Source organism: Loxodonta africana, chromosome 1 (assembly GCF_030014295.1).
Source record: "Loxodonta africana isolate mLoxAfr1 chromosome 1, mLoxAfr1.hap2, whole genome shotgun sequence".
In the NCBI taxonomy this organism is placed as follows: domain Eukaryota; kingdom Metazoa; phylum Chordata; class Mammalia; order Proboscidea; family Elephantidae; genus Loxodonta; species Loxodonta africana.
In genome coordinates, this window is record NC_087342.1 from 109878733 (window position 1) to 109906285 (window position 27553).

Below are 27553 nucleotides of genomic sequence, written 5' to 3' on the forward strand. Positions count from 1 at the left end.
TTCATTACATAACATATAAAAATCATGTTTATTAAGTCATGTAATCAAAGGTCAAGAATTAATTTAAAAAATAATTCTTAATGCTTCATTCAGGATATTCCTTTGAAACTGCATTTTGGATCTTTTTTACTGAGTGTGTGGTGGTGAAGAACACTGTGACTACAAGTCCAGTTTGGTGTCACTGCCAGATTTGTACTCGGGCAGTAGCAGTTTTCCCCACCATTGCTTTTATACCATCAGCGCAATTGTCCTCACTGTGAACAAGGCCGCTAACATCTTGATATTATAATGAAAGTGGTTTTGACCCCATGGATTCCCTGAAAGGGACTCGGAGATCTCCAGGGGTCCATAGACTGTAGTTTGAAAATTGTTGGTTTATGGCATAAAATTGATAACCATTCTTAGCTACTTTATTTGTATCTTCACATTTTTTCCATCTCCCCCACTTGTAACAATATTTAATTTCCATGGAGCACCTGCTCTGTATCCAGTATAAACTTTTCATATGAATTGCCACTTTATCTTCACAACAGCCCTGGTAGATTATACCCATTCTACAGATGAGGAAACTAAGGCACAGAATTGCATAACTAATTCAAAGTCACATTACTAGCACTTTGGAGTAGGAGCAGGAGATAGCACTGGAAGGTGGTTTGAGGCCAGATAGCATAGGGTCATAAATGCCAACTCAAGGGCTTAGACATAATTCTATACACAGTGGGGAGCCATGGTTAATTTTTGGGTTGGAGACTGGTATGCACTAACCGTGGCAATGAAAATCTACATACACACTCAGCAGAGCACATACCTGAGGCAATCCTGGGTGCAAATTCATGAGGCAGGAAAGAAAGTCAGTGATACAGAAAAGTCTTTGGAATCACTAAGAAAAAAAGTTCATAGAGAATTTACTAAGGGGCATGCCTCTCCCACAGTTGTTTTTTGCCATGGAATTGACCAAAATGTCAGATATGACAAAGCTCCACCAAGCTGTGGCTGCAGGAGACTACAATTTAGTGAAAAAGATTTTGAAGAAAGGTCTCTGTGACCCAAACTACAAGGATGTGGACTGGAATGACCGGACCCCACTTCACTGGGCTGCCATCAAAGGTGAGTGGACAATACCTAGGTAAAATCCATCTCTTGATTCCACCGTTCATGGGGTTATCAATCAGTAGATGGTATGGGGGTAGTCTGGAAAGAACATTTCTTTGGAGCCACATGGGCCTGTGTTCCACTCCTGGCACCACCACTTACTAGTTTTAGCACCTTAAGCAAGTTATTTAACTTCTCTGGGCATTAGTTTACTCATCTATAAAATGGAGACCCAGGTGGCACAGTGATTAAGCGCTGGGCTGCTAACCGAAAGTTGGCAGTTAGAACTCAACAGCCACTGTGCAGGAGAAAGATGTGGCAATCTGCCTCCATAAAGATTTACAACCTTGGAAACCCTGTGGGGCAGTTCCACCCTGTCCTACAGGGTCACTATGAGTTGGAATCGATTCCATGACGATAGGTTTGGTTTTTAATGCTGCGTTGGAGTCCTGTGGTGAGGATTCATTAAGGTAATGGCTGTACTGCCCCTATCAGTAGTCTGTTCTCAGTAACTGTTAGCCCTCTGCCCTCTCCTCCACTAACAGGAATGGAGCATCCTATGGGATAGGGGCTTTGTCTTGCTCATCATTGTATCCCCCATGCCTAACATAGCTTGATTGTAGAATTAGAGGATAGTGGAAAAACTCCGCCACTGAGCTTGTTAAAGGCTTTGACAATAGAACATCGTTGAAGAATGCTAAGTAAGAAACTGCTGCTTTTTTACATTTGAAAAACTTGTTTTGACTCCTATGTGGAGGATGAATTGGCAGGAAGCAAAACTGACTGCAGAAAAGTCAGTAGAGACATTTCTTCAGAAATCTAGGTACAAAATGATGGTGTCTTATACATTATCATCTAGTGAGCATTTGCTGTGTGCTGGCCACTGTGCTGTGTGCCTTATGTTCGTGATTTCATTTGAACTTCACAAGAATTCATCGAGGTAAGTGGTAATACCCTTAATCGACAAATGAGGAAATGGAGCTTCCGGCACTTATTTCTTGTCTGAGGTGCCACAACTAGTAAGTGGTATTGCCGGGATCTGAACCCATGTCTACCTGACTGTGCTGTTAACCTGTGCTATAATGTAAGTGGGGTTTACATTATAAAAAAGTATTCGTTTTTAAAATTGGCACTGAGACTGCTGAAAGCAGAATGAGCCTTAACCAAAAACCAGTTGCCATTGAGTATAACTTACAGTGACTCCATGTATGTCCAGGTAGAACTGTGATCCAAAGGATTTTCAATGGCTGATTTTTTGGAAGTAGATCACAGGACTTTCTTCCAAGGTACCTCTTGGTGGACTCAATCTTCCATCCTTTCAATTAGCAGCCAAGCATGTTTACCGTTTGTTCCATAGTGTGTTGGAGCACTGGTGGCATAGTGTTTAAGAGCTCAGCTGCTAACCAAAAGGTCAGCAGTTCAAATGCACCAGCCACTCTTTTAGAAACCCTATGGGGCAGTTCTACTCTGTCCTATGAGTCGGAATTGACTGGATGGCAATGGGTTTGTTTTTTTTGTTTGTTTTTTTAGTATTTTGTGACTTGAGAGAAAAAGTAGAATTCCTCAGGAGGGCCCAAGAGAGTGAACAGATGAGGGGAGTGTCCAGGAAGGAGTACAGGGAAGGCGTATAGACCCTCAGGCTCCAGGTGGAGGCAAGGTTCTTGGAGGGAGAAAGGGGAGGACTGAGTGCGCCTGGCAAGGAAGAGATGGAGAAGGGAGGAGAGCATGGTGGGAAACTGGAGAGGCCTCAAAGGCAAATTCTTCCCCTCTTCTGTGTTATCCAGGTCCCTGGGTGGTACAAACAGCTTGGACTTGACTACTAACCTAAAGGTTGATGAATGGAACCCATCCAGTGATGCCATAGAAGAAAGGCCCCATAATTCTGTTCCCGTTAAGATTATGCCAGGAAAGCTCTATGGAGCAGTTGCACTCTGTAACCCATGGGGTCGCCATGAGTTGGAATAGATTCATCAGCACCGTATTTGTTTTTGTTTGTTTGTTTGTTTTCTTTATTATCTAGGCTGGCCTTGGCCTCAGGCTGGCAGGGACTTTTTCCCTTAATCTCATCCTGTTTCTTCTTGGTACATGCAAGGGCAAATGGAGGTGCTGCACCTGCTGATAGAATACGGAGCCAGGCCCTGCCTGGTGACTGATGTGGGCTGGACCCCAGCTCATTTTGCAGCTGAGTCCGGCCACCTGAATGTGCTCAAAGCTCTGCATGCCTTGCACGCCGCCATTGACGCCCCCGACTTCTTTGGAGACACGCCCAGGAGGATTGCACAGATCTACGGGCAGAAAACGTGTGTGGCATTCCTGGAGAAGTAAGTCTCATTTTTCTCCAATTTAGAAAGGGCAGAGGAACAGGAGCTTGTGACCAAGGTTGAGAGCTGTGAAAACGAAATGCACAAATCAGGGATTTGAAATGGTCTGCACATTTCTACCAAGCTCCCAGGCAATGCTAGTGCTGCTGGGTAGGGACCAATTCTGAGAAACACAGTAGAACAAACAGTGGTTCTCAAAATTTATTATACATTAGAATCACCTGGGGATCTTGTTAAACTGTAGATTCTGATTCAGTGTATCTGGGGTGAAAATGCAAATTCTCAGCAGGAGTTTGAACGGGGACAAATCGGTTCAACACCCTGGAGCAAATTCAGGTAGGTGATTGCTGTTTTCAGTTGTTTTGATGAACTTTTCACCAAAATGACTAGTTTGGGGAGAAACTATATTGATCCACTATTTTAGATTATACAAAATTACCTCAGATAAAGGAGGTGGGACACGAAGTTTGAGGACGGGACATGGTCCAAGATTTATGGACCTTCTTCAGATCTTGAAAAGCTCCATCTAGCTGCTTGACCTTGGGCAAGACTCCTTCCTGATTCTCAGTTTCTTCATCTTTAAAGTGCAGCAGTGAATTAAGCTACCATCAAAAAGACTCTCCCATCTTTTAAAACTTCTGTTCATCTATAGACACACACACACACACACACACACGCCAGAGATGAGAGCTGTTGTAGCATTTGTTCATTTATGCACCTAGCCAGCCATTCAAACAGAATTAAGCACCAGTTATGTACAGAACAGTTACACCTCTAGGAGGGATGGAAACAGAATCTGGGAGTTTATGATCTGGATAGGTCAATAAATGATTCATGTAAGAAAGAGTAACCAAGTGAGGGCAGCATTGCTTGGAAACCAAAAAAAGTTACACAGACAGACAAATAGTAAACATTAGAGGCAATGCATTGGAGGTGACAGTGAAATATCCTCCTAAGAACTTGAAAATAAGGTGATTTTCAGAAAGTTAAACTAGTCAAATCTTTGCTTATGATGACATCAGCTGTCTGTAGAAGTAACGCAAGGACTCTCTCTTAAAGGCGATGCCTCACGTTGGGAGTATCTGCCTCTCTGCTCCCCAAATCACCTTGATTATGATTTCAGGTACATCCAATGTGAGACATCACTTTTAAGAGAGGGTCCTGCATTCAATGACCTTCACCCACTGTGGGCCTCAGCGCCAGCAAACATTGTTCTCTGACCTCTTAAACTCTAACATACCATTATGTAACCATAACACTCTTTCTTTATTTTGTCAGTTCCTGAATCACCGCACAGGTCTCTGAATGTATCAAGAGCGCTCTTCTTTCAGTTTTTCTTTTCGTCCCAGTCTATCGCCTGCTTGAAGATTTCCCCCTGCTGCCTGGACACCATGAGGCACTGCTTCCTCCACTTTCTTCCTACTATTCTTTTTTTTTTTTTTTAAATAATTTTTATTGTGCCTTAAGTGAAAGTTTACAAATCAAGTCAGTCTCCCACACAAAAACCCATATATACCTTGCTACACACTCCCAATTACTCTCCCCCTAATAAGACAGCCTGCTTTCTCCCTCCACTCTCTCTTTTCGTCAGCTTCTAACCCCCTCCACCCTCTCATCTCCCCTCCAGGCAGGAGATGCCAACATAGTCTCAAGTGTCCACCTGATCCAAGAAGCTCACTCCTCACCAGCATCCCTCTCCAACCCACTGTCCAGTCCAATCCATGTCTGAAGAGTTGGGTTCGGGAATGGTTCCTGTCCTGGGGCAAGAGAAGGTCTGGGGGCCATGACCACCGGGGTCCTTCCAGTCTCAGTCAGACCATTAAGTCTGGTCTTATGAGAATCTGGGGTCTGCATCCCACTGCTCTCCTGCTCCCTCAGGGGTTCTCCGTTATGTTCCCTGTCAGGGCAGTCATCGGTTGTAGCCAGGCACCATCTAGTTCTTCTGGTCTCAGGATGATGTAGTCGCTGGTTCATGTGACCCTTTCTGTCTCTTGGGCTCGTAATCGCCTTGTGTCCTTAGTGTTCTTCATTCTCCTTTGATCCAGGTGGGTTGAGACCAATTGATGCATCTTAGATGGCTTCTTGGTAGTGTTTAAGACCCCAGATGCCACTCTTCAAAGTGGGATGCAGAATGTTTTATTAATAGATTTTATTATGCCAGTTGACTTAGATGTCCCCTGAAACCAAGGTCCCCAGACCCCTGCCCCTGCTACGCTGGTCTTCAAAGCATTGTTTATTCAGGAAACTTCTTTGCTTTTGGTTTAGTCCAATTGTGCTGACCTCCCCTGTACTGTGTGCTTTCTTTCCCTTCATCTAAAGTAGTTCTTATCTACTATCTAATTAGTGAATACTTCTCTCTCACCCTCCCTCCCTGCCCCCTCTCATAACCACAAAAGAATGTTTTCTTCTCACTTTAAACTATTTCTCAAGTTCTTATAATAGTGGTCTTATACAATATTTGTCCTTTTGCAACTGACTAATTTCACTCAGCATAATGCCTTCCAGGTTCCTCCATGTTATGCAATGTTTCACAGATTCCTCATTGTTCTTAAACAATGCGTAGTATTCCATTGTGTGAATATACCATAATTTATTTATCCATTCATCCGTTGATGGGCACCTTGGTTGCTTCCATGTTTTTGCCATTGTAAACACTGCTGCAATAAACATGGGTGTGCATATATCTATTCGTGTAAAGGCTCTTATTTCTCTAGGATATATTACAAGGAGTGGGATTACTGGATTGTATGGTAGTTCTATTTATAGCTTTTTAAGGAAGCGCCAAATCGATTTCCAAAGTGGTTGTACCATTTGACATTCCCACCAGCAGTGTATAAGTGTTCCAGTCTCTCCACAACCTCTCCAACATTTATTATTTTGTGTTTTTTGGACTAATGCCAGCCTTGTTGGAGTGAGATGAAATCTCATTGTAGTTTTGATCTGCATTTCTCTAATGGCTAATGATCATGAACATTTCCTCATATATCTGTTAGCTACCTTTACCTGAATGTCTTCTTTAGTGAAGTGTTTATTCATATCTTTCGCCCATTTTTTAATTGGGTTATTTGTCTTTTTGCAGGTGAGTTTTTGTAGTATTATGTAGATTTTAGAGATCAGGCACTGATCAGAAATGTCATAGCTAAAAACTTTTTCCCAGTCTGTAGGTAGTCTTTTCACTCTTTTGGTGAAGTCTTTGGATGAGCGTAAGTGCTTGATTTTTAGGAGCTCCCAGTTATCTAGTTTTTCTTCTACATTCTTTATAATGTTTTCTATACTGTTTATGCCATGTATTAGGGCTCCTAACGTTGTCCCTGTTTTTTCTTCCATGATCTTTATCGTTTTAGAATTTATATTTAGGTCTTTGATCCATTTTGAGTTCGTTTTTATGCATGGAGTGAGGTATGGGTCTTGTTTCATTTTTTTGCAGATGGATATCCAGTTATGCCAGCACCATTTGTTAAAAAGACTGTCTTTTCCCCATTTAACTGTTTTGGGGCCTTTGTCAAATATCAGTCGCTCATATGTGGATGGATTTATGTCTGGATTCTCAGTTCTGTTCCATTGGTCCATGTATCTGTTGTTGTACTAGTACCAGGCTGTTTTGACTACTGTGGCGGTATAATAGGTTCTAAAATCGGGTAAAGTAAGGCCTCCCACTTTGTTCTTCTTTTTCAGTAATACCTTATTTATCCAGGGCCTCTTTCCCTTCCATATGAAATTGGTGATTTGTTTCTCCATGTTATTGAAGAATGTCGTTGGGATTTGGATCGGAATTGCATTAAATGCATAGATCGCTTTTGGTAGAATAGACATTTTTATAATGTTAAGTCTTCCTATCCATGAGCAAGGTATGTTCTTCCACTTATGTAAGTCTCTTTTGGTTTCTTGCAGAAGTGTACTGTAGTTTTCTTTGTATAAGTCTTTTACATCTCTGGTAAGATTTATTCCTAAGTATTTTATCTTCTTGGGGCCTACTGTAAATGGCATTGATTTGGTGATTTCCTCTTCGATGTTCTTTTTGTTGGTGTAGAGGAATCCCACTGATTTTTGCATGCTTATATTTTATCCTGATACTCTGCTGAACTCTTCTACTAGTTTCAGTAGTTTTCTGGAGGATTCCTTAGGGTTTTCTGTGTATAAGATCATGTCATCTGCAAATAGAGATATTTTTACTTCTTCCTTGCCAATCTGGATGCCCTTTATTTCTTTATCTAGCCTAATTGCTCTGGCTAGGACTTCCAGCACAATGTTGAATAAGAGTGGTGATAAAGGGCATCCTTGTCCGGTTCCTGATCTCAGTGGGAATGTTTTCAGGCTCTCTCCATTTAGGGTGATGTTGGCTGTTGGCTTTGTATAAATGCCCTTTATTATGTTGAGAAATTTTCCTTCTATTCTTATTTTGCTGAGAGTTTTTATCATGAATGAGTGTTGAACTTTGTCAAATGCCTTTTCTGCATCAATCGATAAAATCATGTGATTCTTGTCTTTTATTTTATTTATGTGGTGGATTACATTAATTGTTTTTCTAATGTTGAACCATCCCTGCATGCCTGGTATGAATCCCACTTGGTCATGGTGAATTATTTTTTTGATATGTCATTGAATTCTATTGGCTAGGATTTGTTGAGGATTTCTGCATCTACATTCATGAGGGATATAGGTCTATAATTTTCTTTTCTTGTGGTGTCTTTACCTGGTTTTGGTATCAGGGATATGGTGGCTTCATAGAATTAATTTGGTAGTATTCCATTCTTTTCTATGCTCTGAAATACCTTTAGTAGTAGTGGTGTTAACTCTTCTCCAAAAGTTTGGTAGAACTCTGCAGTGAAGCCATCCGGACCAGGGTTTTTTTTGTTGGGAGTTTTTTTGATTACCTTTTCAATCTTTTCTTTTGCTATGGGTCTATTTAGTTGTTCTACCTCTGTTTGTGTTAGTTTAGGTAAGTAGTGTGTTTCTAGGAATTCATCCATTTCTTCTAGGTTTTCAAATTTGTTTGAGTATAGTTTTTCATAGTAATCTGATATGATTCTTTTAATTTCAGTTGGGTCTGTTGTAATATCGCCCATCTCATTTCTTATTCGAGTTATTTGCTTCCTCTCCTGTTTTTCTTTTGTCAGTTTGGCCAAGGGTTTATCAATTTTGTTGAGTTTTTAAAAAAAACAGCTTTTGGTCTTGTTAATTCTTCAGTTGTTTTTCTGTTTTCTATTTCATTTGGTTCGGTTCTAATTTTTATTATTTGTTTTCTTCTGGTGTCTGTGGGGGTTTCTTTTGTTGCTCTCTTTCTGTTTGTTCAAGTTGTAGGGATAGTTCTTTGATTTTCGCCCTTTCTTCTTTTTGTATGTGTGCATTTATTGATATAAATTGGCCTCTGAGCACCGCTTTTGCTGTGTCCTAAAGGTTCTAATAGGAAGTGTTTTCATTCTCATTGGATTCTCTGAATTTCTTTATTCCATCCTTAATGTCTTCTATAATCCAGTCTTTTTTGAGCAGGGTATTGTTAAGTTTCCAAGTGTGTGATTTCTTTTCCCTGCTTTTCCTGTTATTGATTTCCACTTTTATGGCCTTATGGTCAGAGAAGATGCTTTGTAATATTTCAATGTTTTGGATTCTGCTAAGGCTTGCTTTATGACCTAATATGTGGTCTATTCTAGAGAATGTTCCATGTGCACTAGAAAAGAAAGTATACTCGGTTACTGTTAGGTGGAGTGTTCTGTATATGTCTACGAGGTCAAATTGGTTGATTGTGGCATTTAGATCTTCTGTGTCTTTATTGAGCTTCTTTCTGGGTGTCCTGTCCTTCACCGAAAGTGGTGTGTTGAAGTCTCCTACTATTATTGTGGAGCTGTCTATCTCACTTTTCAATGCTGATAGAGTTTGTTGTATGTATCTTGCAGCCCTGTCATTGGGTGCATAAATATTTAATATGGTTATATCTTCTTGGTGTATTGTCCCTTTAATCATTATATAGTGTCCTTCCTATCCTTTCTGATGGATTTAACTTTGAAGTCTATTTTGTCAGAAGTTAATATTGCCACTCCTGCTTTTTTTGATTGTTGTTTGCTTCATATATATTTTTTTCCATCCTTTTAGTTTTAGTTTGTTTGTGTCTCTAAGTCTAAGGTGTGTCTCTTGTAGGCAGCATATAGACGGATCTGGTTTTTTAATCCATTGTGCCACTCTCTGTCTCTTTATTGGTGCATTTAGTCCATTTACATTCAGGGTAATTATGGATAGGTATGAATTTAGTGCTATCATTTTGATGTCTTTTTTTGTGTGTTGACAGCTTCTTTTACCCACTTGATTTTATGTTCTGAGTAGATTTTCTTTATATATTATGCTTTCCTCATATTTGTTGTTGTTGATTTTGTTTCTGCTGAGTCTGTATTTTTCCCTTGTATTTTATTTTGATGAGTAGGATAGTTTATCTCCTTTGCGGTTACCTTATTACTAAACCTTATTTTTCTAAATTTATAACTAACTTTTATTTCTTTGTATCATTGTATCTTCCTCTCCTTATGGAAGGTGTATGATTACATTTCTTAGTCCCTCTTTATTATTTTAATGTTGTCTTCTTTTATATAACAACATCGCTGTTACCCTGTGTTGGGCTTTTTTTTTTTTTTAATCTTGCTTTGTTTTTTTTTTTTTTTTTTGGATTTCCCTGTGTGGGTTGACTTCTGGTGCTCTGCCCAGTGTTCTAGTCTTGGGCAGATACCTGATGTTATTGATTTTCTACCCAAAGAACTCCCTGTAGTATTTCTTGTAGTTTTGGTTTGGTTTTTACGAATTCCCTCAACTTGTGTTTATCTGGAAATGTCTTAATTTCACCTTCATATTTAAGAGACAGTTTTGATGGATATATGATTCTTGGTAGGCAATTTTTTTCCTTCAATTTTTAAAATATGTCATCCCATTGCCTTCTTGCCTGCATGGTTTCTGCCGAGTGGTACGAGCTTATTCTTATTGGCTTTCCCTTGTAGGTGGCTTTTCTTTTATCCCTCGCTGCTATTATAATTGTCTCCTTATCTTTGGTTTTGGCAAGCTTGATTATAATATGTCTTGGTGACTACCTTATGTGGAGTTCGATGAGCATTTCGGATAGATATCTTCTCATCTTTCACAATATCAGGGAAGTTTTCTGCCAACAAATCCTCAATAATTTTCTCTGTATTTTCTGTTATCCGTCCCTGTTCTGGTACTCCAATCACTCGTAGATTATTTCTCTTGATAGAGCCTCACATGATTCTTAAGGTTTCTTCATTTTTTAAAATTCTTTTATCTGATTTTTCTTCAAATATATTAGTGCCAAGTGATTTATCTTCGAGTTCAGAAATTCTAGGTTCTACGTGCTCAATTCTGCTCCTCTGACTTTCTATTTAGTTATCTAATCCTGTAATTTTATTGTTAATCTTCTGAATTTCTGATTGCTGTCTGTCTATGGATTTTTCCAGCTTATTAAACTTTTCATTATGTTCCTGAATAGTCTTTCTGAGTTCTTCAGTTGCTTTATCTGTGTGTTCTTTGGCTTGTTCTGCGTATTGCCTCATTTCCTTCCTGATGTCTTGAAGGGTTCTGTATATTAAACTTTTGTATTCTGCATCTGGTAATTCCAGGAACGCACTTTCATCTAAAAGATCCCTGGATTCTTTGTTTTGAGAGCCTGTTGAGGTGATCATGGCCTGTTTCTTTATGTGACTGGATATTGACTGTTGTCTCCAAGCCATCTATAAGTTATTGTATTAGTTTATGCTTGCTTACTGTGTCGTAGCTGCTTGCTTTGTTTTGTTTTGGTATACCCCTATGGGTTGCTTGAGTGAGCTAGCTTGATTATTTTCGCCTTTGGAGCTCTGGCGTCCTGTCCCCAGCTGGCTAGAGCTGTTATCAGGTATATCAGTCTAGGAGTCCATTCAGTTTTCTTGTATGAATTCAGCTCAGGTTTCTAGGTAGCTGATATTAAGTGAGTGGTGCAGGCTCTGTCCTACAGTCTTAGAGGGGCAGGGGTGATTGGCGTATATACCGGTATCTGATTGCGGCAGGGGGTCATGCTCTGAACAAGGCAGGGGGCTGAGAACGGACCCCCAAGTGTCTCTGAGGAAAATGCGTCTCCGTTCCCTAGAGCGTACTGGTGGGTGGGCTCTGCAGAGGGACCATGGGCACCCAAAGATTTTGTTGTAAGGACCGGGAGGTACCAGTTATTCCTGGGCCCCTTTTACGGGTGGCTGGGTGACCCAAGTGGAGCCACCAGTCCTTAGGTCCCTGTTGTGGGTAGGTGAGGACCTTTTTTAATAGGCAAAGCAATGTCAAACGTCAAACACCCACCTGTCCACCACACCGCTGAAATGGTTGGAGTTTGCCAACAAGGGCCTATTCTCCCGAAATAGGTCCACACAGGTCCACGCAGAAGGGAAAGGTGCTCAAGGTCCACAGACGTTTTATGCCTGGACAGGAGCCGCTTCTGTCCTGAGCTCCCCCAGTTAATGGAGCTAGCAAATTATCTTTTCCCCCTAGTTGGAAATTTTTTCCTTCCCCAAGGCTGGGAGGACGGCTCCAGGTGCCCATCAGGGTCTATCTCAGGCCTAGAGATTCAGCCGCTGAAGCTGGGTTGGGGTGGTGGTGGGGTGCGGTAAAATATACGCAAGTACTTAGCTTTTGCCGAGAGCGCCTTTCTGCTCAGGTTCCGGAGGTGTGAGTGGGCTGTGTGGCCCGCTGCTTCTCCCTGAGGAAACTGCGGCAGAACGCTAGGACCAGGCTGCGGCTACCGCCCCGAGAATGGTGCCTGAGGGCTCCCTGAGATTCAGGTCTAGTAACTCATCTCCACTTCTGAACGGCCTCTTCCTCTCCCTACCCCTCAGTTCGTTGTCTAAGCTTGCCTGTGATGCTCAGGGCTCCCAGCTTGTCACAAATATACTCATTTCACTTGTTTTTTCGGGTCTTTGTTGTAAAGAGGGCTCAACGGACGCGTCTGTCTATTCCGCCATCTTGGCTCCACCCCCTCTTCCTACTATTCTTAACTTTCTAACCTTTCGTAGCATGTACCCCAAAATTCCCAACCTTGGGTCAATCTTCTATCTTCTCCACTCCTATGCTTGCCCTGCTAGAGAAAATACTACAAATAAGTAGATGGGTACCACCAGAAGTTCCAAGATTTCCAACTTCAGCTGAGCCATCAGAGCAGCATGGCTATTGCTTCCTCTCCTACTTCCTCACTGACAGTTTCAAGTCTCCAGCACACTTCAGTCATGTCTCTCAGAGGAATACCTTCTGTAAGGGGGAGAGGGAGAGCTTGCACTTAGGAAGAGGAAGAGGTAGGGGGTGGTGACATTCCTCAATAATACAGTCCCTACAAAGGAAGAGACAGGGGGTGGTGACATTCCTCTATAAGATGGTCCCTACATAGTTAAACTTTAAGCCAAGGAAATGATCTTTACAGGGGTCCTTAATTTGATAAAGTCCTGCACTTGATAAAGTCCCTAACTTGATAAGGTCCTTAACTTGGTAACTAAACCTTCAGCCAAGGAAATCGTCTCCACAGGGGGTCCTATCCTGGACATTAAATGCTAACAGAGAGATAAGAGGCAAGAAGGGTATAAAACCCTAAGAAAATGACTATCGGGGCACTCAGATTCTTTCTCTACCTGAGTAGCCTGCTTGATGCTTCCTAGTCAAGTGTACTTTTACTACTATTCCTCTGCTTGCTTGGCACTACTTGTCTCAGTGTTTGAATTCTTTCCTACACCAAAGACAAGAACCGAGGCCATTCTCTGGTAACACTTCCGTGTAAAGAGAAAATTGAAGCCACTGGGTACAAATTTTCAACCTCCTACACCAACAGACTTTATATGCATTTGTATCTCTTCTCCTTTTGCCTTCCTGTCCCTTCCTCTGTGAAAAGTGTCATCCTTTCACATGGACCCTGGACCCAATCCTTTATGTCTTCTACAAGATCACCTTCCTTTGTTCTTTGTTGCATCCTTCACGTTCTCTCCTGTATTTTGTTTCTATTCCTAACCTCTGTTTTTTGGGTGGGTTTATGAACACGTTCAAATAATTCTTATTAAACAGCAATGAAAAAAGTCCTTCCTCTGCCCTGAGGTAACCCTAGCTTCTTTTTCCCTACACTTCTAAGCTACTTGAGAGTTAATGTAAATAATTGTCTCTACCTCCTCACCTCCCTCCCGCTCTGCAACTTCTTTCCCCATCATTGTACTGAATCAGCTCTCACTAAAGTTACCAGTGAGCTCCTGGTTACTAAATCGTTGGCTTCTCATTCCATATCTCACCTCTATTTAGCATTTGACATTCCTGAAAGTCTTCACCCTTGCTCTCTCAGGTGCCTCTCTTCTAGTTCTCCTTATAGCTCTCTGACCATTTCTTCTCATTTTTTCTAAGCTCCTATTCTTGCCTTCCTTTTAGATGCTGAAAGTCCTTTGGGTTCTGTCTTTGGCTCTCTTCTAGTAACTTCCTCTGTGTAATCACATCCTCGGCCTTGTGGCCAGTGGGTACATGACTATGATATATGACCCCAGCATAACTGAGTGGAGGAGAACTGGTTTCCCCAAAAAGCAGGGAGTGCTATTGCCAGGAAAAATGAGAAGATGGAGCCAAGCAGATTAAAACAAACAAACAAAAAAAGCAAATATCAAGCACGTCATGTGAAAGTCATTTCTTCTTAGCAGCATCTTGCACTAGGAGTTTCCCTTCTGACAGAAGATTTAGAGATGGAATCCTAAATTAAGGGAAAATTAATCTGAACCTTGACAGTTAGCCAAAAAAAAAATAAAAATAAATAAATATCAAAAAAATAACCAAAGCAGTTTCCATCAAGTTCAACTCATGGTGACCCCATGTGTTGCAGAGGAGAATTGCTTCATAGGGTTTTCAAAGCTGTGACCTTTGGAAAGCATGTTGCTGGGCATTTCTTCCGAGGCTACTCTGGGTTTCTTCCAAGGAGCCTCTGGGTGGGTTCAAACCATCAACCTTTGCTGTTAGTAGCTGACTCCTTAAGCATTTGTGCCACTCAGGGATTCCTGAAAGACAGCTAAGACCTAACTAATGGACGAAGTAGGGAGATGGTTGGAATTGGGGTGAAGGTGTCCAGCTGGAAATGTGCATAGGTTGTGTGTATGTGTGTGAAGGAGGAGGGCTGGTGGAGGGATGAGCATGGTTTGGCTGAGTGGAACATTCACGCTGGGGAGAAGTGGCAGATAGGGAATGGATGGGCGACCATAGTGAGACGGGCAAGCCGATGAGCACGAACTCATCGGTGGATTGGCAAGATGAAACAGATCCTTTAGCAAAGTTACATGGGTTGTAGAGACACTGGCAACAGAGTTGCTATGCAGGTAGAGTTGGAGCTATTTAGACTATGGGCAAGGAAGTCACTTAAAGAATTTCCTAAGGATTCATGTTGTGAGTAGGTGAGCTCTTGGGCTAGGATGATGAAGACAGTGGTAGAAAAGAGAGGATATAAGAGAATTTTAATTACACAATATTTGATAATTTTCTGAAGATCCTAGAGATCATTAGACCAATTCAACTTTGATCCAACCTTCCTAAGTAGTAAATTACTCATTCAACAAATATTTTTTGAGCCTTGCTATGTAGGCATCGAGCTAGATACTGGAAAAGACATAAAGATAAATCAGGTACAGAGCTGAACATGAAGAAATTCCTTGTCTAGGGAAAAAGGTGGAAGAGAATTTCAAAATTCTCATGGAATTCAGACTTTCTGGAGCCATGAGGCTCCAAACCTCCCCTTCCCATGCCCCCAAACTAGTGCCTTGAGATAATCCTTAAACCTTAAACTGAAACTATGCCCTGAAGTCATCTTTAAACCAAAAAAAAAAAAAAAACAAAAACCCAAATATGCCCTGAAGTCATCTTTAAACCAAAAAAAAAAAAAAAAAAACAAAAACCCAAATAGTTTAGCTTAATTAGTAAATTCTGCCTTGATCATTGTGCTATTTTAATGAATTATCTATACAGGATCAAATTGGCAGTAGCAGTTGGAAAGGTTAGTTGAGAAGCTTAGGGAGCAGTAAGCTTATCTTAAGGGTGGTGGAATAATTTAGAAAACGATATTGAGAAAGGTTGCACAACTTGAAGAATGTAATCAATGTAACTGAATTGTACAGGTAGGAATTCCTGAATTGGTGTCTGTTTGCTGTGTATAATTTCACCAAAAAAAGTGGAAAAAAAAAGAAGTTTCCAGCCTGGGACAAAGGATAACTTATCAATGTCCCTAATACAAAAAGGAAAGTGATAAGGGTCAAAAGAGCAGGGCAGCCTGAGGGCTGAAAGGCCATTTCCAGTTTGTTGGAGGGGAGTGGTATTAGGTGAGCCACAGGCAGGCTTTCTGTCCTCCGAATGAACTCTGCTTTTCATAATACTTTCTACTTAAAATACTGTTTGCTTTGCCTGCTGTGAAGAGCCTGGGTGACACAAGCAGTTTGTGATAGGCTGCTAACCTAAAGGTTATAAGTTCAAACCCACCCAGCTGCTTTGCAGAAGAAAGGCCTGGCAAACTGCTTCCATAAAGATCACAGCCAAGAAAACCCTATGGAAAAATTCTACTCTGTAACACATGGGGTTGCCATGAGTTGGAATTGATTCGATGGGAGCAGGTTTGGCTTTTGGTTTGTCTGTTCCATCCCCTAACTCTCAAATTCCATTCGTTCTCATAAGAATCCAAATTGTATCTCTGCATAGTGGCTTTCATCGATGTCTTTAGGCAAGTCACTCACACACAAAATTGTACGTATGTGTGCTTCCCATTGTCCATGAGCATATGATGATTGATCTATCCGTCCGTCTGTCCGTCCATCCATCCATCCATCCATGCATCTGTTGTCTATAAGAAGCCCTCGTAGCTCAATGGTAAGCACTCAGCTGCTAAGTAGCAAAAATGCATTTTCTCTAGTGTTTTAATATTAGGGAGAATATACTTTCTCATTCGTTTTAGTATAGCTGTATAAGCTGTGATTAATCTCTAATCCTTGGAAAATGGTGCAGGCTCTGTTCAAAATATAGCTGAGCACCCTGTTTCGCTCTTAAACATAGCAAACACCCTAATACCTTACAACATGTTTTCCCCTATTCGAAATAGGTGATTGAGAGCTTGACATAACTAATGCCATAGTGATGCTCTAAGTAATCTCTCAACATTTTTTAATTGCACCAGCTGCACGGTCTTTTCCAAAGGGGTGCGGAGCTATCTCAGCTCCTGTGGCCTTGGTTTCTCTTCTTCTTTCTTTGTTCTCTTGAGAAATGGCCTTCAGCCTGAAAACCAACAGGAAGCCTTTCTTTCTTGCTCCCTATCTCAGCCACAGTGGACTTGGCAAAACAGCTCCACTAGCTGAGAGATTCTTATGAGAGTTTTTCAGCCTGTTATAAATATACTGATTAGAGTCCAGGTGCCTGACATGTTTATCTTTAGTTTAATAAAGAGTTTTTGTAGTTGTTTTGTGATGTATAAGACCATCTGTGGACTAAGTGCTCAAAACATTAGGTAACCCTGATCTTTCCCGTATAAAACGCTCCCATCAACCCTTTAGGGCAGTCAGAATTTGGGAGAAATTTAACCCCCTCTGTCTCTTGAATACCAGTACTCAGTAAAGCCTTCTTACTGCTTACCTCTTCCTGTCTCAGTACTGGCTTTGCAGCAGGTGACTCGAACCCGCAATTTACAGTAACAGGTTGACAGTATGAACCCACCAGCCACTCAGCAGGAGAAAATACCTGGTGATCTGCTCCCATAAGGATTACAGCCTAGAAAACCCTATGCGGCAGTTGTACTCTGTCATATAGTGTCTGACCTGATTGGTACACAACAACAACAATAATCCATCTATAAATAAATATCTATTCTTTATATACTCCATCAATACATAACTATGTGATGATCAGTAATTTTTATTTTCTTACATGTTTATGTACTTCTAAATTTTATACAATGAACATGCATCACTTTTATAATTAGGAAAAAAATAATTAAAAAATAAACGAAGGAAATAGCCACCCCAATAATATGTTGGTTGCTCTACAGATGTGAGCACTTTAAGAATTAGCAGAGCACCTCACTGTCTTTGCTTCTATTAACATTTCACTAGGTTACTCCCATTGTTCTCCACTTAGTGTCTGCGACCTCCCTGAGTGTGCACTTAGCAATGCTCTAACTTGGCCTTATTCCTTCCCTATGGGCTGCTGAATTATCCACTCAGTGTTCAGAAGGTAGGAAGAGAGGCAAATTCCAAAGCCAAGGAGAGGCTCTTTTGCCCCACATGTTAAGAAATCCCTCTTTTCTCCGTTTTCTAGGGCAGAGGCTGAGTGCAGGGACCACCGCCACATCGCTCAGCAGAACGGGCTGCCGCTAGATCAGCGGGATGAAGACTGGGACGCCAAGAAAACAGAACTGGAGCAGTCTCTTCCTTCCTCAAGTCAAAGCACTAATAAAAAGAATAAGAAAAGTCAAGGGCCTGCCAGGCCCCGTAATCACAAGGGGAGGAGAGTGTGAGCAGCTGAAACAGTTTTGAAGCAGTCCAAGGGACTCGAACCTGTTTTTTCTCGCAAGGGATTTTCCCTGGCACCACACTAGAGATTGTTAGAAGTGTGTTGCCTTTATGTGATTTTACTTGTAGGCTGTTACCCAGCCACTTCTTCAGCAGGTCCTGACCTGTCAGTTGATCTGGAAGTCTGGCCTGGGTGTTCTCATATGGGTGTTGCCTCCATGCTAATGCCTGCTGTCCACAAGAATTGCCAAAACCAAAACCAAACCCGCTGCCATCTTGTCAATTCAAGTGCATGACTGACTACCCCATGTGTTACAGAGTGGAACTTTACTTCACGGGGTTTTTCAAGGCCATGATCTTTCGGAAGCAGATTGTCAGACCCGTCTTCTGTGGTGCAACGGGGTTGTTTCAAGATACCAACCTTTAGGTTAGTGTTGTTGTTAGGTGCTGTCAAGTCAATTGCAACTTATAGCAACCCTATATACAATAGAATGAACACTGACCAGTCCTGCGCCATCCTCACAATCATTGTTATGTTTAATCCCAGTGGTGTAGCCACTGTGTCAATCTATCTTGTGGAAGGTCTTCCTCTTTTTCGCGGACCCTCTACTTTATCAAGCATGATGTCCTTCTCCAGGGACTGGTCCCTCCTGATGACATGTCCAAAGTATGTGAGATGAAGTCTCACCATCTTGCTTCTAATGAGCACTCTGGTTGTACTTCTTCCAAGACAGATTTGTTTGTTCTTTTGGCATCCATGATATATTCAATATTCTTCACCAACACCACAATTCAAAGGTGTCAATTCTTCTTTCTTCCTTATTCATTGTCCAGCTTTCACATGCACATGAGGCAATTGAAAACACCATGGCTTGGGTCAAGTGCACCTTAGTCCTTAAAGAGACATCTTTGCTTTTTAACACTTAGGTTAATAGTCTGGTACAAACCGCTTATACCACCCAGGGACGTACAAGAATTATCAGGAGGGGACCAATGTCAGCTACTTGCATTTTGTCATCAGATTCGCACTGTATCTTCTGACACTTCCCCAATATGCAATGCAAAAAAAAAGTAACAACAAATCTCAAAAATTCTCATTATATGCATTTTAGTCAATCTATAAAAAAAGAAATATTCACTATCACATAGACCAAGCAAAGAAGTGAACAAAATGGATTTTCTGCTTTCCAGCTATTTTGTGGGCATTTTCCCTATGATACGTCTGCCTAAGATGAATAGTCAGGGCATCGGAACAGCTCAGTGGGAAAAACCCTGAGATGAATTAATTTCATCTCACATAACTAATTAAAGAAAGCATAAAATAATGAAAACTGTGGCTGCAGATCTATTTTTTAAGTTGTACTTTTATGAAATCAAAATACAGATCAGGTGTTTCCAATGAAAATACAGCATCCAAATGGAGATGTGCAATGAATATAAAATACTCATCAGATTTTGAAGGCTTAGTACAAAAGATCATGTAAAATATCATTAATAACATTTCATATTGATTATACATTGCAGTGATACTATTTTGGATATTGAGTTAAATAAAATATATTATTAAATTGAATTTTCCCTCTACTATTTCACTTCTTAAAAAATGTGACTACTAGAAGTTTAAAATTTCTAAAATCTTTTGGCTTGCATTTTAATTCTATGGACAGCATTGTTATAGAACACAGACAACATTTAAAGCCTCCCTGACGAGGTTGGTCTGGTATATTTGACTTTAATTGGGTACTCCACATTCTAGTACGAATTTCCCTGTCTATATCTCCAGCCACTTAACCTATTTATTACACATTCCTCTATTAATGCTTGTGTTAGTACAGGTTATGTCTGGCTTGAATTTTCCGAAAGGACAAAAATGCTTGAACATCTTAGAAGAAAGTAGTGTAGCTAGAGGGAATACCTTTTCTAGTGCTTATTTACCCCCTGAGCATCAATACCCTTTCTCTATGCTCTGCAATTCACAGGGCTGGTTCCTAGTTGCCATGGTTGTTTTAGTCCTCAGTGACTGGATCAGGGGAAAACATCTAACTGAAACTGGGCCAATAAGATTCTTCTCCTGGGAACTTGAAGAGAAGTCTTCATGAGATGTTGGGCCGGTAGCATACAACTTCAAAAGTGTGGAGTGGCCAAATTATACAATGGGGCTTAGGTGGCATTAAAAAAACAAAAGAACCTGTTGCCATCGAGTCAATTCCGACTCATAGCAACCCTACAGGAGAGTGGCTAAGAGCTACAGCTGCTACCCAAAAGGTCAGCAGTTTGAATCCACCAGGCTGTCCTTGGAAACCATATGGGACAGTTCTACTCTGTCCTACAGGATCACTATGAGTTGGAATCGACTTGATGGCAGTGGATTTGGGTTTAAGACTCTGTATTAAGCACTTTACACATATCATATCTAATCTGCATGACACATCTGCAAGCAGGTATCATTATCCCTAATTGACATATAACTGAGGTTCTGAGAGGTTAAGTAACTTGCCGTAAAGTCACCTGGCTGCTGTTGCAACACAGGTGTCAAACTTTAAAGCCTGCCTGGATTTGGACAGAGCTCTGACCCTTCAGGCTGTGGCACCTTGGGCAGATTGCTTAACTTCTAGTTTCCCCATATGCAAACTGGGATAATAACAGTGTGTATTGCATGGGGTATTGTTATTGTGTACCCTCGAGTCGATTCTGGCTCATAGCAGCCCCGTATGACAGAGTAGAACTGCCCCATAGGGTTTCCTAGCCTGTAAGCTTTATGGAAGGAGATTGCCAGCTCTTTTCTTCCGCGGAGCCTCTGGGGGGGCTCGAACCACTGACCTTTCGGTTTACAGTCCAGTGCTTAAACTTTGCACCACCAGGGCTCCTTCTACAGGGTGTGGTGAGGATTAAATAAGAGCTTCTATGTTAAGCTCTCCGAAAAGCAGGAGCTGTGCATATACTTTTTTGGTTTTCCCCATAGGACTTAGCACTACGCTGAGCACATGTTATACTCAATACACAGTTCTTGACTGAATTAAAGTCACTAAGTATTTTCTCTGGGAGCATTGGTAGTTCAGGAGTAGAGTTCTCACCTTCCATCAGGAGACCTGGGCCAATGCACTTCATGTGCTGCCACCACCAATCTGTCACCGGAGGCTTGCATATTGCTATGATGCTGGGCATGAAGAAAGGCCTGACAGTTCACTTCTGAAAATAAGCCAGTGAAAACCCTATGAATCACAATGATTCAATTCACGAACCGATCATGGACGTGGCACAGCATTTTGTTCTCCTGTGCATGGGGCCACCATGAGTTGGGGTCAACTTGACGGCAGCCAATGACAACAACAGCAAGTATTTTCTAGATGAGAATGAGGAAAGATTTTTCCCCCCATACTATGAAAATAACCTCAAAGAACATGTACCAAAGTATGTGAAAATTAAGGATGACGTTCTCTGCAACTTGATGAGCTTTAACCTTTCCGTCTTCCAAGCCTAATCTTCAGGCACAGGTTTCATTTTAACTTTAGTTGCTGAGCTGATTGCAGAGGCAAATAATAGACGCATTGATCCTAGGCCAGGTGTTTTGTATCAATCTCTTCAAAACATCATACTAATCCTGTAAGTTAAATATGTTTCGAGATAAAGAAATGGAAGTTTAGTGAAGTCATTTGTCTGAAATCAAGCCACCAATAAATTACTGATGCAAGTAATTCAGCTGCACCCTTGATTACTTGAGCCAATTCTTTTACAGTTCTCATGGGCTAATTTTTTTTTTGATTTAGCTGGGTTCTTCATTCTCAGTCTTTATCCAAAGTGTTCCTGGGAAACTTGACATTTCTGATCTCAGTTTTCTTTTCTATAAATATAGCATTCACAGATGACACGGCTCTCTAGCTAGTAAATCCCAAAGGATCCGTATTAAAAAAAAAAAAAAGTTATTATAACTAGTTATGTCACTGGATTGCAAACATGCCAGTGAGGGCTTTGAAAGAGTAATGCTTAAAAAATAACTAAAAGAAACCAATTGTTCTTACAAAATAGGACTGACCTAACTCAAACATCAAATTTTTACTTTGGCTGAAATTGTACCAATTTAGTAAGACAACCCTTGTTCCTCTATGCTAATCTGACTCTGACTGCTGGTTTGACACAGTTTTTGATGAATAAAAGTTGGGGAAACCTAAGAACATTAAAAGGAGCCCTGGTGGAACAGTGGTTAAGAGCTCAGGCTGCTGACCAAAAAGTGGGCAGTTTGAATCCACCAGCCATTCCTTGGAAACTCTAGGGGACAGTTCTGGGTTGCTATGAGTCAGAATTGACTCCAGGGCACACAACAACAACAACAAAGACATTAAAAGGTTAATAAGAGAATACTACAAACAACTCCATGCCCATAATTTGACAACTTTTAGGAAATGGAAAGATTCCTTGAAAGCAAAATTTACCAAAGCTCACTAAAGAAGAAACAGATAACCTAAATAGTTCTGTACCTATATGAAAATTGAATTTGTAGTTAAAAATCACCCAACATAGAAAATCCCATACCTAGATGTCTTCACTGGCAAATTCTACCAGCCATTTAAGAAAGAATAAATACCAATTCTATATAAACTCTTCCAGAAAATAGGAGGAAACACTTGCCAACTCATTTTATGATGTCAGCATTACTCTGATGCCACAAGCAGACAAAAATATTACAAGAAAACAAATAAACCAATATCCCACAAGAATGCAGACACAACAATCCTCAACCAAACACTAGCAAATCCAAACCATCAATATATAAAAAAGGATAATACATCATAGACAAGCTAATTCTAAAATTTATAAGAAAAAACAAAGGAACTAGAATAGTCAAAACTATTTAGAAAAAGAAGAATAAAATTGGAAGACTCATACTACCTGATTTCATAGCTCACAACAATCAAGACAGTGTGGTTTTGGTTAAAAAAAAAAAAAAAAAGACATACAGATTAGTGGAATGGAATAAAGAGCCCAGAAATACATACAAATATAGTCGATTGATTTCTGATACAGGCGACAAGGAAATAAAATGAAGGAAGGAAAATCTTCTCGATGAATCATACTGGAGCAACTGGATATTCATATGCAATAAAATGAGCCTCAACTCATACTTCATACCAAATATAAAAATTAACACAGAAAGGATCATACAAATGAAAATAAAATGCAAAACTACAAAACTTCTAAAAGAGAATAAAGAAAAAAATATTACTTTTGATAAGGCCAAATTTCTTAGATATGATGCCAAAAGCATGATTCATAATAGAAAAAATCTGCTTTTCAAGGATACTGTTAAGGAAATGAAAAGACAAGCCACAAACTTGGAGAATATCTTTGTAAAACATATATTGAAGAAAAGAATTGTATACGGAGTATATTTTTTAAAAAGCTCAAAACTCAATAATAATAAAACAATCCAGTTTACAAAGGGGCAAAAGATTTGACAGCCAATTTACCAAAGAAGATACAAGGATGTCAAATAAGCACAGGAAAAGATATTAAATCTCATTAGTCATAAGGGAAATGCAAATTAAAACCACAATAAGATATCACTAACCACAAACAAAAAACACCCATTGCCATCTGCCAAGAAGCCACTGTGGGTTCCAATCGCTGACCTTTCAGTTAGCAGCTGAACGTTTAACCACTGCACCACCAGGGCTCCTTGAGATACCACTACACACCTGTTACAACAAAAACAAAGCAAAACAAACAAACAAAATAAATAAACTGACAATACCAAGTGCTAACAAGGATGCAAAGCAACTGGAACTCCCATACTTTGCTGGTGGGAATACAAGATGGCAAAGCTGCTTTGGAAAACTTCTTGGCCATTTATTCTTAAGTGAAATATACACTTACCATATGATTTAGTAATCTGAAGCCTGGATATCTGCCCAAATGAAATAAAAACATATTCACATAAAGCCTGTATGTGAATATGTGTAGCAACTCTCGTCATAATTGTCAAAAACTGGAAATAATCCAAATGTCCTTAATTGGTTACTAGATAAAGAAACTTAGTTCAATGTAATTAGTAATAAAAAGTAATGAACTGTTAAGAGGGTGAAAAGACAAACCATAGATTGGGAGAGAATATTTGCAAAACACATGTCCGATAAAGGACTTTTATCCAAAATATACAAAGAACACTTACAACTCAACAACAAGAAAACAAAACATCCAATTACAAAACGGCCAAAATATCTAAATAGACACCTCATCAAGGAAGATATACCGATGGAAATAAGCATATGAAAAGATGCTCAACATCATACATCACTAGCAAATTGCAAATTACAATACCAATGAGATAGCATTACACACCAATTAGAGTAGGTAAAATCGAAAACTGACAACGTCCAATGCTGGTGAGAAGGTGGAGCAACAGGAACTCATTTCAGTGGGAATGCAAAATGGTACAGCCACTTTGTACGATAGTCTGGCAATTTCTTTCAAATGTAAACACTATCTTACCATACAATTCAGAATTCATGCTCCTAGGTTTTAACCCAAATGAGTTGAAAACTTATGTCCACACAAAAATCTGCTTTTTTCATAATTGCCCCAAACTGGAGGCAACCAAGATGTCCTTCAGCAGATGAATGGATAAACAAACTGTGGTACATCAATACGACACTTTACTCAGTGATAAAAAGAAAATAGCTATCAAGTCATGAAAACACTTGGAGAAAACTTATATGCATGTTGCTAAATAAAAGAAGCCAGCCTGAAAAAGCTACGTATTGTATGAGTCCAACAATCTGATGTTCTCGAAGAGGCAAAACTATAGAGTAAAAAGATCAGCGGTTGCCAGGAGTTGAGGGGGAATGGAAGAGGCATGAACAGGTGGAGCACAGGACACTGGCTTTTGAAGGGCAATGAAACTATTTTGTGGGACACTAATGATGGACATATGACATGCATTTATGAAAGAACATAGTACCGTACAATACAGAGTGAACCCTAATGTAAACTATAGACTTTAGTTAATAATAATATAACTATATCAGCTCATCAGTTATAACAAATGTACCATAAGAATGCAAAATGTTAATAATAGGAAAAACTGTGTGCAGGGAGAGGGGATATATGGGAACTTTCTCTACTTTCTGCACAATTTTTCTTTAAACCTAAAACTGCTCTGAAAAATTATATATTTTAAAGGAATGAGTTACTGATACACACAACAGCATGCATGAATCTCAAATGCATTACACTAAATGTTAGAAACCAGATCAAAATGCTACGTAGTATATGAACTCATTTATATGACATTCTGGAAAAGACACAAGTAGAAGTACAGAAAACAGATCAGCTGTAGCCGAGGAGGGATTCGCAAGTAATTTTTTAGGGTAATGGAACTGTTTCATATCTTGATAGTTTGGGTGGCTACATGACAGTATGGTACACTAAAAAGTGTAAATTGTAATGTATACACATTGTACCGTAAACATTTTTTTTAAATGTGGGAAAGAATTAATGAGTACTTGACTCATTATAGTAAGACAAAGCCTTTCAAAAATACTGTGTCCATGAGAGTTGAGGTGAGAAAGAGAACATGTTCTAAAAACTCTTGGAGAAATGATTGGGAAATTCTGGGCAATTCAGTAGATTTCCTGGCTGGCTTTATATCAGAATCACCACTGGAGTGTGTAAAGGATAAAAAATATATATTCATGGATTTCGTGTCAGAGATTCTGACTTAATAAGTTAGGGCTAGGTCCCAGGAATTTCTACATTTTAAATATTCACTGAATTATTGTGATTTCATCCTAGTTTAGAACCCCTGAGCCACATAATTGTTAAGTCCTTTCCAGTCTAAACATTTCTATGACTTACAGAATTTAGAATGCTTGTGAACTTGTCTGGGGGGGGGGGGGGAATACATCTTTATTTTTACTAAAGGAGCCCTGGTGGTGCAACGTTTAACTGCTTGGCTGCTAACCAAAAGACGAATGGTTCAAACCCACACAGCAGTTCTGCAAGAGAAAGGAGTGACGGTCTCTTCCTGTAAAGATCACAGCCTACAAAACCCTGTGGGACAGTTCTACTCCGTCACATGGGGCTGCTGTGAGTTGAAATCAACGTGATGACAGCCAACAACAACAATTTTTACTAAACCCTACTTGGAACTTAGGAGTCCCTGGGTGGTGCAAACAGTTTAGCATCGGGCTACTAACGAAAAGATTGGTGGTTCTAAACCACTCAGAGGACCTTCAGAAAGGCCTGGCAATCTGCTTCCGAAGAGTCACAGCCATTAAACCCTACGGAGCACAGTTCTACCTGCAACACATGGGCTCACCGTGAATCAGAATCAACTCGGCAGAGATTTTTTTTTTTAACTGCAATTTAGCATTTTCTCTGGTTATTAACGTGGGTAACAAACCAGAGTTTTATGAACAGTTGCTGTAACTTCGTTGTACATAAGTATCTCAGGTATTTTCATGTCACACTATAATTACATGGTATCTCAGATCATGAAATATCTGGTGAAATTTCAGATATCTTGAAATATCTTTTAAACTTATCATTAGTTGGAAATTATGGTACCTATGACCAGGGAGCCCTGGTGGCACAGTGTTTAATCACTTGGCTGCTAACCGAAAGGTTGGCTATTCGAACCCACCAGCAGCTCCACGGGAAAAAGATGTGGCAGTCTGCTTCTGCAAAAATTACAGCCTTGGCAACACTATGGGGCAGTTCTACGCTGTTCTATAGGGTCGTTATGAATCAGAATTATCCCTAGGCCTAGTTATTTGCTATGGGAATACACATAAATATTGTATCGCAAACTGCCATTTTAATGTTTCAATAAAACTAATTTCCTTTGTAGCCTTCTGCATTTTATTTTATTAGCGTAAATGCATTTTCCCTACCCTAGGCTTCATCAGATGGCCAAAGGGACCCATGGGACAAAACATTTAAGAACGTATTTGCTAAGTCTTTCCGATTTGAGGAATTGTGGCTCTCATAACTGTGTTGATAGTTGCCACTGAGTTGACTTTGACTCATGGTGACCTTACGCATAACAGAATGAGATGTTGCCCTGTCCTGTCCCATCTTCATGATTGTTGGTACGTTTGAGTGCACTGTTGATGTTGTTGTGTTGTGCCTTTCAACTTAGGTGGGCCATCTTCCAGCGCTATATTGGATAACATTCTGTTGTGGTCGGTAAGGTTTTCCTTGGCTGATTTTTGGAGGTAGATCTCTAGGCCTTTTTTAGTAGTCTGCTCAGTCTGGAAACTCGTCTGAAACCTGTCCACCATGAGTGATCCTGCTGGTATTTGAAATACCAGTGGCATGGCTTTCAGCATGATAGCAACATGCAAGCCACCACAGTGTGACAAACTGACAGGCGGGTGGTGGGCTCCCGTAACTGTAAACAGACCTATATCTTAATGAAAGTAGACAGGAAAAGCAAGCCTAAAAGTACAAATGGTGACCTGATTTTGGATCATCTAAGGTATTTCTAGGAAGTCCAGGTGGCACTGTGGTTAAAGTGCTCAGCTGCTAACTGAAAGGTTGGCTGTTCAAACCCCCCAGCTGCTCAGTAGAAGAAAGATGTGGCAATCTGCTTTCATAAAGATTTACAGCCTTGGGAACCCTATAGAGAAATTCTGC

General features: G+C 40.2%; 1 protein-coding gene across 3 annotated transcripts in view; it reads left to right on the plus strand.

Moving 5' to 3' along the window:
* ANKRD66 (ankyrin repeat domain 66) overlaps nucleotides 1-23814 on the plus strand; it is a 46135-nt gene extending 22321 nt beyond the window's left edge. For all 3 annotated transcript variants that reach the window (XM_064287031.1, XM_064287024.1, XM_064287026.1), the window contains 3 exons: nucleotides 933-1107; nucleotides 3185-3413; nucleotides 17727-23814. In XM_064287031.1, the coding sequence (XP_064143101.1) occupies nucleotides 945-1107; nucleotides 3185-3413; nucleotides 17727-17925 (591 nt within the window). In that variant the 5' untranslated portion in view covers nucleotides 933-944 and the 3' untranslated portion in view covers nucleotides 17926-23814. The remainder of the gene's footprint in view (nucleotides 1-932; nucleotides 1108-3184; nucleotides 3414-17726) is intronic.
* Nucleotides 23815-27553: the final 3739 nt, after the last annotated feature.